Genomic DNA, 13,045 nt, shown 5'->3' with positions numbered 1-13,045 from the left:
ATGAGTTAAATGAATTATGTGAAAAAGCATGGGATTCCCCCGATAAGAAAGTGCTGATTTCCAAAAGGTTATTTATGGCGTCCCCTTTCCCGCCAACGGACAGGATGCGCTGGGAATCCTCCCCTAGGGTAGATAAAGCTCTGACACGCTTATGTAAAAAGGTGGCCCTGCCGTCACAGGATACGGCCGCCCTTAAAGGATCCTGCAGATAGGAAGCAGGAAAGTATCCTGAAGTCTGTTTATGCACACTCAGGTACTATACTGAGGCCGGCTATTGCGTCGGCCTGGATGTGTAGTGCTGTAGCAGCATGGACAGATAATCTGTCTGAGGAAATGGATACCTTAGACAAGGATACCATTTTACTGACCCTGTGGCATATAAAAGACGCTGTCCTATATATGAGGGATGCCCAGAGGGACATTTGCCTACTGGGCTCTAGAATAAATGCAATGTCAATTTCTGCCAGAAGGGTCCTGTGGACTCTGCAATGGACAGGTGATGCCGACTCCAAAAAGCACATGGAGGTGTTACCTTACAAGGGTGAGGAATTGTTTGGGGACGGTCTCTCGGACCTAGTTTCCACAGCTACGGCTGGGAAGTCAAACTTTTTGCCATATATTCCCTCACAGCCTAAGAGAGCACCGTATTACCAAATGCAGTCCTTTCGATCACAGAGAAGCAAGAAGGTCAGAGGTGCGTCCTTTCTGGCCAGAGGCAGGGGTAGAGGAAAGAAGCTGCACCATTCAGCTAGTTCCCAGGAACAGAAGTCCTCCCAGGCTTCCACTAAATTCACCGCATGACGCTGGGGCTCCACAGGAGCCAGGAGCGGTGGGGGCGCGTCTCCGAAATTTCAGCCACCAGTGGGTTCGCTCACAGGTGGATCCCTGGGCTATACAGATTGTGTCTCAGGGATACAAGTTGGAATTCGAAGTGATGCCCCCTCACCGTTACCTCAAATCGGCCCTGCCAGCTTCCCCCATAGAAAGGGAAGTAGTGTTAGCGGCAATTCACAAGTTATATCTCCAGCAGGTGGTGGTAAAGGTTCCCCTCCTTCAACAAGGAAGAGGATACTATTCCACAATGTTTGTGGTACCGAAACCGGACGGTTCGGTCAGACCCATATTGAATTTAAAATCCCTGAACATTTATCTGAAAAGATTCAAGTTCAAAATGGAATCGCTCAGAGCGGTCATTGCAAGCCTGGAAGAGGGGGATTTTATGGTGTCTCTGGACATCAAGGATGCGTACTTGCATGTCCCCATTTCTCCACCTCATCAGGAGTACCTCGGGTTTGTGGTACAGGACTGTCATTACCAATTCCAGACGTTTCTTTTTGGCCTATCCACGGCACCGAGAATATTTACCAAAGTGATGGCGGAAATGATGGTGCTCCTTCGGAAGCAAGGGGTTACGATTATCCCATACTTGGACGATCTCCTCATAAAGGCGAGGTCCAGGGAGCGGTTGCTGAGCAGCGTAGCACTCTCTCAGGAAGTGTTGCAACAGCACGGCTGGATTCTGAATATTCCAAAGTCACAGCTGAATCCTACGACGCGTCTGCCCTTCCTGGGCATGATTCTGGACACAAACCAGAAAAAGGTGTTTCTCCCGGAGGAGAAGGCTCAGGAGCTCGTGACTCTGGTCAGAGGCCTCCTAAAACCAAAACAGGTATCGGTGCATCACTGCACGCGAGTCCTGGGAAAGATGGTGGCGTCATACGAAGCCATTCCCTTCGGCAGGTTCCATGCGAGGATCTTTCAGTGGGATCTGTTGGACAAGTGGTCCGGATCGCATCTTCAGATGCATCGGCTGATCACCCTGTCCCCCAGGGCCAGGGTGTCTCTTCTGTAGTGGCTGCAAAGTGCTCAGCTCCTCGAGGGCCGCAGGTTCGGCATACATGACTGGGTCCTGGTGACCACGGATGCAAGCCTCCGAGGATGGGGGGCAGTCACTCAAGGAAGAAACTTCCAGGGGCTGTGGTCAAGTCAGGAGACTTGTCTGCACATCAATATCCTGGAACTAAGGGCCATATACAACGCCCTGAGTCAAGCGGAGCCTCTGCTACGAAACCAACCAGTGCTGATGCAGTCAGACAACATCACGGCAGTAGCCCATGTGAACCGCCAGGGCGGCACAAGAAGCAGGGTGGCAATGGCAGAAGCCACCAGGATTCTTCGTTGGGCGGAGAATCACGTACTAGCACTGTCAGCAGTGTTCATTCCGGGAGTGGACAACTGGGAAGCAGACTTCCTCAGCAGGCACGACCTCCACCCGGGAGAGTGGGGACTTCATCAAGAAGTCTTCACGCAGATTGCAAATCGATGGGAACTGCCACAGGTGGACATGATGGCGTCCCGTCTCAACAAAAAGCTAAAAAGATATTGCGCCAGGTCAAGGGACCCTCAGGCGATAGCTGTGGACGCACTAGTAACACCGTGGGTGTTCCAGTCGGTATATGTGTTTCCTCCACTTCCTCTCATACCAAAGGTGCTGAGAATTGTAAGAAAAAGAGGAGTGAGAACAATACTCATTTTTCCGGATTGGCCAAGAAGAACTTGGTACCCGGAATTGCAAGAAATGCTCACAGAGCTCTGCCTCTCAGACTGGACCTGTTACAACAAGGGCCCTGTCTGTTCCAAGACTTACCGCGGCTGCGTTTAACGGCATGGCAGTTGAACGCCGGATCCTAGCGGAAAAAGGCATTCCGGATGAAGTTATTCCTACGCTGATAAAGGCTAGGAAGGATGTGACAGCAAAGCATTATCACCGTATATGGCGAAAATATGTTGCTTGGTGTGAGGCCAGGAAGGCCCCTACAGAGGAATTCCAGCTGTGTCGATTCCTGCACTTCCTACAGTCAGGAGTGACTATGGGCCTGAACTTAGGGTCCATAAAGGTCCAGATTTCGGCCCTATCCATTTTCTTCCAAAAAGAACTGTCTTCACTGCCTGAGGTTCAGACGTTTGTTAAGCGAGTGCTGCATATTCAGCCCCCTTTTGTGCCACCAGTGGCACCTTGGGATCTTAACGTGGTGTTGAGTTTCCTGAAATCCCACTGGTGTGAGCCGCTTAAGACCGTGGAGCTAAAGTATCTCACGTGGACAGTGGTCATGCTGTTGGCCTTAGCTTCGGCTAGGCGTGTGTCAGAATTGGCGGCTTTGTCATGTAAAAGCCCCTATCTGGTTTTCCATATGGATAGGGCAGAATTGCGGACTCGTCCGCAATTTCTGCCAAAGGTGGTGTCATCCTTTCATTTGAACCAACCTATTGTGGTGCCTGCGGCTACTGGTGACTTGGAGGATTCCAAGTTGCTTGACGTAGTCCGGGCTTTGAAGATTTATGTGACCAGAACGGCTGGAGTCAGGAAGACTGACTCGCTGTTTGTCCGTATGCATCCAACAAGCTGGGTGCTCCTGCTTCAAAGCAAACTATTGCTCGCTGGATCTGTGGCACGATTCAGCAGGTTCATTCTGCGGCTGGATTGCCGCATCCAAAATCAGTGAAAGCCCATTCCACAAGAAAGGTGGGCTCTACTTGGGCGGCTGCCCGAGGGGTCTCGGCATTACAGCTTTGCCGAGCTGCTACTTGGTCGGGTTCAAACACATTTGCAAAGTTCTACAAGTTTGATACCCTGGCTGAGGAGGACCTTGAGTTTGCCCATTCGGTGCTGCAGAGTCATCCGCACTCTCCCGCCCGTTTGGGTGCTTTGGTATAATCACCATGGTCCTTACGGAGTCCCCAGCATCCACTAGGACTTTAGAGAAAATAAGATTTTACTCACCGGTAAATCTATTTCTCGTAGTCCGTAGTGGATGCTGGGCGCCCGTCCCAAGTGCTGACTTTCTGCAATACGTGTATATAGTTATTGCTTACTAAAGGGTTATGTTATGTGGCATCAGTTGAGTGATGCTTGTTTGTTGTTCATACTGTTAACTGGGTAAGTTAATCTCGAGTTATACGGTGTGATTGGTGTGGCTGGTATGAGTCTTACCCTGGATTCCAAAATCCTTTCCTTTCCTTACGGAGTCCCCAGCATCCACTACGGACTACGAGAAATAGATTTACCGGTGAGTAAAATCTTATTTTAAATTTTTTATGCTTTTTTTTTTTTTCAGACTGTAAAACAGTTCTGCAATGCAGTGAATGAAATCTCTAGTCAAGCAACGGAATTATCCAATCAAAATACCGAACTGAAGAGCGCATTGCGGAATATTCTGCAGGTATCGCTTTAATGTGGTTTATGCTTCCAAATCTAAAGATACTACTCGTTCTTATAAGTGTGTGCATGTCATACATTTTTTAGTGTGAACTATCTCACATTATAGGGATGTACTGTAGATTACTTATTTTTTTTATTTAAAGATCTGATTTGGGTTTAGCAGAGCATGTCGTGTCAGCTTGTTCAAGAATTAAAATACTTATGCTAATGAGTAAAGTAAGTAAAGAGACTAGGGAGGCCAATCCCGGGCTTTTTCTCTTACGTCCTAGAGGATGCTGGGGTCTATATTAGTACCATGGGGTATAGACTGGTCCACCAGGAGCCATTGGCACTTTAAGAGTTTGAGATTGTGGGCTGGCTCCTTCCTCTATGCCCCTCCTACCAGACTCAGTTTAGAAAATGTGCCCGGAGGAGCCGGTCACAGCTAGGGGAGCTCTACAGAGTTTCCTTGGTAAAGTTTCTTTTTAGAGTTTATAATTTTACAGGGAGGCTTCTGGCAACAGCCTCCCTGCAGCGAGGGACTAAGAGGGGGAGCAGTGTCCACCTTGCGGGGTGTGAGCCACTGTCTCTGCTGACTGGACACTGAGCTCCAAACCGGATAGATCATTCCCCGCCGCAGGGGATCGCTCACCCCAGCAGCATGCTGCCACCCCCTTACAGAGCTGAAGATTATGGCGAGTGAGTCGCCGACCCCCCCCCCCCCTAGCAAGCGGGGGGCCGGTGTGAAGATGGTGGCATCAGGGTAGGAGCGCAGTATTAACTGTGCTCCAGGAGGCTCAGTGGTACATAGTGGGGCGCCCTGAGCCAGCGCCTACACCCTACACTGGTCACACAGCCTGTCGGGGTCCCCGGATCTCAGCCAGCATGAATCCTCAGGACAGTATAATCCTGTGAAGAGCGGGAAGACAGCGCCATTAAGTTCATCGCCATTTTCCTGCCTGTACAGCACTGTCAGTGAAGAGCAAGTCCCTCCACACCAACTACAGCTATCTATCACGGTACCAGCGGGTTGTAGAAGGGGGGTGGAGGCAGCAAAATGACAGTGTAGCCTATTAATGCTGTGCACAGCGCCTGACCCTACACTGACCATTTCAGCCTGTCGGGGTCTGCGGATCTCAGCCAGCATGCAAAAACCTCATGCCAGTATAATCTTGAAGAGCGGGAAGACAGCTCCATTAAGTGGGTGAAGCTTCTCCTCAGAGCGGACCCAGCAGCGTTTCAGCTCCATTTTCCTGCCTGCAAGTGGAAGATCAGTCCCTCCAGTGCAACTCCAGGTAGCTGTACGGTACCAGGGGGTTGTAGAAGGGAGGGGAGGCTGTATAAAGGCTGTGTCACCTATTAAGGGACACAGTCAGCGCTGGTTTAGGGTCTCCCTATGCCTGTTATAGTGCTGTGTGTGGGTTGGCTCCAATCTCTGTGTCTCTTGCCATTCTTGGGGGTGAAACTCTGTCTGTCCTCCCCTGTGTGTGTGTGTGTGTGTGTGTGTGTGTGTGTGTGTGTGTGTGTGTGTGGAGTGTCTGTGGTCTCCATTAAGCAATGTCCAGGGACTCTGTGTCATATGCTGCAGAGGATGGGTGTTCTCAGGATGATCCTATGCCATGTAATCAGGATTGCACTGGTTTAGCACAGATTCCAGCAAGGGAGCCGGAGTGGTTATCCTCTATCATATCTATGATTTCTCAGATTTCAAATAGGGTTGCACAAAATGAATCTGCAACTCAGGCTTTACAGAACTCTATGGCAGTATGGCCCAGTTCTGGTACATCAGGGCTCCCCGCTGTATATTCACATAAACGTGCTCTTGCGCAGATCATGCAGGATGATACCGACTCTGATAATACAGACGGTGACGGGGATATGTTGCCGGGGGGCTGCATCTCTTGCAAAAGGGATGCAGTTGATGATAGAGGCTATTAGGGATGTGTTGAACATTGCCGATACAACACCCGAGCAGGTTGAGGAGGTTTACTTCACTGAAAATAAGAAAGCCTCACTAACCTTCCCTGCATCAAAGGAATTAAATGCTATATTTGAAAAGGCTTGGGAAAACCCGGATAAAAAATTCCAGATACCTAAATGGGTTCTGGTAGCGTTTCCTTTCCCAGTAGAGGACAGGAAAAAACGGGATAACCCGCCTATTGTTGAAGGTGGTTTTACCTGTTCCAGGATCTACCGCCTTGAAAGAGACGGCTGATCGTAAAATTGATAATACGCTCAAATCCATGTACTCTACTTCTGGGGCAATCCTACGTCCCACTATTGCCAGTGCTTGGATTGCCAAAGCTAGGATTTGGATACCATGGAAAAATGTGATGTTGAATTGTTTTTACGTAACATTCAGGATTCGGCAGGACTTCTGGTAGAATCCATGAAGCCCTGGGTTCCATGGCTGCGGGGATTTCTTTCATGTCAGTATCAGCTCGTCGAGTGCTGTGGTTGCGCCAGTGGTCTGCCGACGTGGAATCCAGGAGAAGTGTAGAGACCCTACCCTACACAGGTCAGGCTCTCTTTGGGGAAGCGATAGATGCGTGGATCTCCACGGCTACGACTGGTAAGTCACCCTTCCTTCCCTCAGCTACACCTGCTCCGAAGAAACCCTTTTCTTCAGTTACGTCACAGTCCTTTCGGCCTTACAAGCCCAGAAAGGCAAAGCCGTCCAACACCTCCTTTCAGGGAGGTCAGCCCAAGTTCAAGAAACCTGCGGCTGCAGGTTCCCAGGAACAGAAACCTTCTTCTGGCGAACGAAGTCCTCCGCATGATGGTGGACTGCACGCCCCGGAGGTGGGGCAGGTGGGTGCAAGATATTGTGTCCCAGGGGTACAGGATGGAATTTCAAAATCTCCCTCACTGATTTTTCAGATCAGGCTTGCCAGCTCTGGCAAGACAGGACTGTCCTGCAAGAAGCAGTCCAGAAGTTGGTGGAGGCACAGGTCATTGTGCCAGTACCACCTCGCATGCAGAACAAAGGTTACTATTCGAACCTTTTCGTGGTACCGAAACTGGATGGTTTGGTCACTAAACCCCTTTCTGAAGGAGTTCAAGTTCAAAATGGAGTCCCTAAGGGCAGTGTTATCAGGTCTGGAGGAGGGGGAATTCCTAGTATCCCTGGATATAAAGGATGCGTACCTCCACATTCCGATTTGGCTGCCGCATCAAGCTTATCTGCGATTTGCACTGTTGGACTGTCACTTTCAGTTCCAGTCCCTCCCATTCGGTCTCTCCACAGCACCGAGGGTATTCACCAAGGTGATGGCGGAAATGATGATTCTCCGCAGACAGGGGGTGAACATAATGCCGTATCTGGACGATCTGCTGATAAAGGCATCGTCCCAGGAGAAGCTGTTACGGTCCAAAGCACTCACGACTCAGCTTCTCAGAAAACATGGTTGGATCCTGAATCTTCCAAAGTCACATTTGAAACCAACCAGAAGGTTGTCATTTCTGGGAATAATTCTCAACACGGAGGTGCAGAGGGTGTTTCTCCCAGTGGAAAAGGCGTTGGTGATTCAAACGATGGTCCGAGATGTCTTGAAGCCAGTCCGGGTGTCAATTCATCAGTGCATTCGCCTTCTGAGGAAGATGGTAGCCTCTTACGAGGCTCAGCAGTACAGGAGGTTTCACACTCGGTCCTTCCAACTGGATCTCCTAGACAAGTGGTCGGGATCCCATCTACACATGCACCAGAGAATTTGTCTGTCGCCAAAGGCCAGGGTTTCACTCCTCTGTGGTGGCTGCAGTTATCTCACCTTCTGGAGGGCTGCAGGTTCGGGATTCAGGACTGGATCCTTCTAACCACGGATGCAAGTCTCCGGGGCTGGGGCGCAGTCACTGAAGGGGAAACCTTCCAAGAAAGGTGGTCAAGTCTGGAAGCCGGCCTGCTGATAAACATTCTGGTACTAAGAGCCGTCTACAACGGTCTCCTCCAAGCGGCCCATCTTCTGACAAGTCTGGCCATTCAAGTGCAGTCGTACAATGTGACAACAGTGGCTTACATAAACAGACAGGGCGGAATGAAGAGCAGAGCTGCAATGGCAGAGGTAACCAGAATCATCCTCTGGGCAGAAAAGCACACGTTGGCGCTGTTAGCAATCTTCATTTCGGGAGTAGACAACTGGGAAGCGGACTTCCTCGGCAGACACAATCTCCATCCAGGGGAGTGGGGTCTCCATCCGTAAGTGTTCAAGGAGGTAACAGATCTTTGGGGCGTACCCTAGATAGACATGATGGCCTCTTGTCTCAACAAGAAGCTTCGGCGGTATTGTTCCAGGTCGAGGGACCCGCAAGCAGTGGCAGTGGATGCCCTAGTGACTCCGTGGGTGTTTCAGTCGGTGTACGTGTTTCCTCCACTTCCACTCATTCCAGTTCTAAAGCTCATAAGGAGAACAAAGGTTCAAGCGATCTTCATTGCTCTGGAGTGACTAAGAATGGCTTGGTACGCGGATCTTCTGGATCAACTGCAAGAAGAGCCGAGGCTTCTTCCTCTTCGGGAGGATCTGCTGCAGCAGGGGCCGGTCGCCTATCAAGACTTACCACGGCTACGTTTGACGGCATGGGAGTTGAACGCCTGATACTAGCTCGGAAGGGCATTCTGAACAAGGTTATTCCTACCCTAATACAGGCTAGGAAAGGAGTAACGTCTAAACATTACCATCGCATTTGGAAAAAATATGTATCTTGGTGTGAGTCCAAGAAATTTCCTGCGGTGGAGTTTCAACTGGGACTGTTTCTCCTCTTCTTACAAGCTGGTGTATATATGGGCCTAAAGTTGGGATCTGTGAAGGTCTAGATTTCTGCCCTATCCGTTTTCTTCCAAAAACAATTGGCTGCCCTCCCTGAGGTTCAGACCTTTTTGAAGGGAGTCCTGCACGTCGAACCTCCCTTTGTACCGCCTTAGGCGCCTTGGCACCTTAACGTGGTGTTGCAGTTCCTCCAATCGGACTGGTTCGAGCCTCTACAGGAGGTTGTAGTCAAATTTCTTACATGGAAAGCTGTTACTTTGCTGGCTTTAGCTTCTAGTAGACGTGTGTCGGAGTTGTGGGCTTTATCGTGTAAAAGCCCATACTTGATCTTCCACGAAGATAGAGCTGAGCTCCGGACACGTCAGCAGTTTCTTTCCGAAGGTTGTGTCGCCATTTCGTATCAACCAACCTGTTGTCAGTAGCCACTGGCACCACTCCTCAATTTCATCTAAGTCCTTGGATGTTGTAAGGGCTTTGAAAATCTATGTGAAGAGTACTGCTCATCACAGGAAATCTGAATCTGTTTGTCCTGTATGATCCCAAGAAACTTGGGTGTCCTGCTTCTAAGCAGACGATGTCTCGCTTGATCAGGTTCACTATCCAGCATGCGTATTCTACGGCAGGCTTGCCGTGTCCTACGTCTCTCAAGGCCCACTCTACATGTAAGTTGGGGTCTTCCTGGGCGGCTGCCCGGGATGTCTCTGTGTTACAACTTTGCCGAGCAGCAACTTGGTCTGGGTCGAACACATTTGCAAAGTTCTACAAGTACGATACTTTGGCCTCTGATGATCTGAAGTTCAGTCATCAGTTTTGCAGGAGCCTCCGCGCTCTCCATCCCGTTCTGGGAGCTTTGGTACATCCCCATGGTACTAATATGGATCCAAGCATCCTCTAGGACGTAAGAGAAAATAGGATTTTAATTACCTACCGGTAAATCCTTTTCTCGTAGTCCGTAGAGGATGCTGGGCGCCCGCCCAGCGCTTCGTTTTCCTGCAATTGTTATCTGGTTCAGTACAAATTTGTTGTTAGTTAAGTACTGCGTTGTTTACTTGGTAAGTAATGTTCTCAGCGGTTGCTCAGTTTTTCAAGCTAAATTAGCTTGATGTGCCTTGTATGTGTGAGCTGGTATGAATCTCGCCACTATCTGTGTTAAATCCATCTCTCGAAGATGTCCGTCTCCTAGGGCACAGTTTCTATACTGAGTCTGATAAGAGGGGCATAGAGTGAGGAGCCAGCCGACACTCTCAAACTCTTAAAGTGCCAATGGCTCCTGGTGGACCCGTCTATACCCCATGGTACTAATATGGACCCTAGCATCCTCTACGGACTACGATAAAAGGATTTACCGGTAGGTAACCAAAATCCTATTTTCTCCAGCAGGGTCCACAGGTTATCCACAGGATAACATTGGGATATGATGGAGAGACAGCGGATTGGCACCAATCAATCACAAGCTTTCTGGCCTCCCAGGATGCAACGGGCTCGTCCATATAATCCCGCCCACCGACTCGGTCAAATCAGTTTTTTGTTTGGTGTGGCAGGAGCCGGACCATGGTCACAGGGCTGCTGGTTTTTGGCAGCCCTAAGCTTTATTGATTTATGATTATAGTCTTACTATGTTTTCTGAGTGATCTTTCCTAACAGCGTCTTACACACATATTGGAGAGAGTCGCTCCAACAACTCTCCACCGGGTCGCAACAACGCTTACCCACAGTACAAGTGCTGTCTCGATGGGTGTCTGTGTCGGATATACTAGCAGGTACAGCAGACGTTACAAGGCTGTGGCCGGAGCACGGTGAGCAGGTAAGGCATCGGTTCCGCTTAGAAGGGGAATACGGACACAGCCGCACTGTGTTGGGAGAAGACTACCAAACAGTATCTGGCGCGCTGCCACCACGGTTGCTCCATCGCTAGGGTTTAGGGATCATAAGGCGCCAGGATTAGTTTGAGGCTGCGATCCCTAGGGTTGATGTCAGCAGTGGGGAGTCAGACGCTCTCCTGATTGCCCCTCCCCCCAGTTCATGACCAGTTACCATGCGTCTTCCGCCATGAACTGATTACCTTACTTCCGTCTCGGACGCTACCACGAGGGGCCTCGGTTGCAGCATAGGCTGCTGCGTCTGTATACACTAAAGTTTACCGCTAAGAGACCAGGTCGCAGACATGAGCGTTTGCATGCACTAGCGTTCACTGAGCGTCTGTGTCCACTAAAAGTTACCGGAGCGGCAGTGTACACTAGTAGCGTCTGGATCCACTCGGCTTTTGCTAACGTATTAATCTATCCTGGAAGTGGGGTGAGCCTCCCTGTATCCCACTCTACGGAGTAAGGGTTATACAGCACTAAATTTCTATCTACTTTTTGTCAGTACGAATAGTTAAGTTTAGTGCCTATTGCATATGAGTTTGTGTACAATACTGTGGTTTTCTTCGCAATGCGTCTGAATACATTAAAATAACTCTCTAGATCAGAATACAGTAGATGTTCTCCTACATACTTAAAATGTGTTCGTAGTTGATAATATGCTCATATGACTAATATATAACATGTGACTGCTAGTGTGATTGCTGACTTTATGTTTGTCAGTGTTTCTTCTGAGCCTCAATGCTGGTGCTTGGGTTGGGGTCAGATTGATATCACTTTTATACATGTAAAGTGATTACAGTCACAGATTGTGTAGTATACTGTGAAAAAGTTGATTGTTTATCATGTCTGAGAGCGGCAAAGGTGACGAGGTTACATTAATAGTAACACCAACACTCATAACATGTTTATCCTGCAAGGTGGGGTTATCAACTCGACATCTGGCACACGATGGGTTATGTGCAAATTGCTTTGCGTTTCAGCATATTGCAAGGCAGATCCCTGTTCAACGACAAATAGATCCACCTTGGGCTGTGTTTGCACAATCCTTCTCCAGTATAGCTGACAGGTTGGTCCCTGCAGCTTCAACCTCAGGAATAGGGTACACTATTAACCCATACATGCAGCTCCCATCTTATGGTATAGCCCCTACAGCTTCTACAAATCAACAAGCTGATAAACCATGGGTAAATATATCATCAAATTCACAGGCTACACAGGATGATACAACAGATGATGACTCCATATACTCTACTTCACCATATGAAGAACAAATGGAGGGTTTCAGCTCAGAGGATATAGCTGAGTTAATTGGAGCAATGAAGGCTATTCTGTCTCTAGAGGATTCAGCTGAACCAATAATAAAAACTAAAGCACCTGTGTTTAAATGTCCCAAAACAGTTAGGGTTAAGTTTCCAGGGTCAGAGGAACGGAAATTATGGAGGAACCTTCGGCTACGCCCAATAGGAATAATAGAATTCCAAAAAAGTGGGATTCTTACTACCCTTTTTACAGCTGGGGACTGTTTAAAAACAGAAGTACCTCCTAAGGTAGATACGCATGTCATTTGATTAGTGCGAAAATCTATTTGCCTTTGCCATGTACGTCATTAAATGAGGTCACAGACAGAAGAGTTGATGTTTTTTTGAAAAACATATTTTCATATTTTCTCTGTCAGGGGAAGTCATAAGGCCAGCTATGGCCTCAGCCTGGATGGCAAAAGCGATAGTTGAATGGGCTGAAGAACTGGAAAATGGGCTCTCAACACCTACTAGGGAGCAGGAGTCCCATATAGCCCATATGAAACAGGCTGCGCTATTCTTAGAAGAAGCAGCAATGGATATGGGTACGATTGCTTCTAAGGCATCCGCCTTTATGGTAGCTGCTCGCAGAGCAATTTGGCTACGTACATGGAAAGCTGATTCAGAATCCAAGAAGGTTCTGGAAGCTTTGCCTATTATTGGGAACATTCTTTTTGGTAAGGAACTGACAGATATTCTGGAGTCAGAAACTGAATCCAAGAAGGTCAGGTTTCCTGCCAGTTACAACCCTAAGCCTAAGGGCTCGGGAGTTCGGTGGCAAGGTAAAACAAAAGGTAAAAATTAATCAAAGCAAACCCAGTACAGTAGGTCTGGTAAAGCAAAGAAGCAATGAGCCACCAGAGGGCCAGCTTCCAAACCAGAACAGAAACCATCAGCCTGATGGTGCGGGCCTCCACTCCAAGG

General features: G+C 48.8%; 1 protein-coding gene across 4 annotated transcripts in view; it reads left to right on the top strand.

The window, feature by feature from the left end:
* The window catches only part of FIRRM (FIGNL1 interacting regulator of recombination and mitosis), a 926,412-nt gene that overhangs the window by 103,251 nt on the left and 810,116 nt on the right, over positions 1-13,045 (top strand). For 3 of the 4 annotated variants that reach the window (XM_063940283.1, XM_063940284.1, XM_063940286.1), the window contains one exon: positions 4,116-4,220. The exons of the other annotated variant lie outside the window; for it this stretch is intronic. In XM_063940283.1, coding sequence (XP_063796353.1) covers positions 4,116-4,220 — 105 coding nt within the window. The remainder of the gene's footprint in view (positions 1-4,115; positions 4,221-13,045) is intronic. 4 annotated transcript variants of the gene reach the window in all.

This window comes from Pseudophryne corroboree, chromosome 9 (genome assembly GCF_028390025.1).
Source record: "Pseudophryne corroboree isolate aPseCor3 chromosome 9, aPseCor3.hap2, whole genome shotgun sequence".
NCBI classification, from domain to species: domain Eukaryota; kingdom Metazoa; phylum Chordata; class Amphibia; order Anura; family Myobatrachidae; genus Pseudophryne; species Pseudophryne corroboree.
The sequence above is the reverse complement of the archived record's forward strand: the minus strand, read 5'-3'. Positions and strand labels throughout refer to the sequence as shown.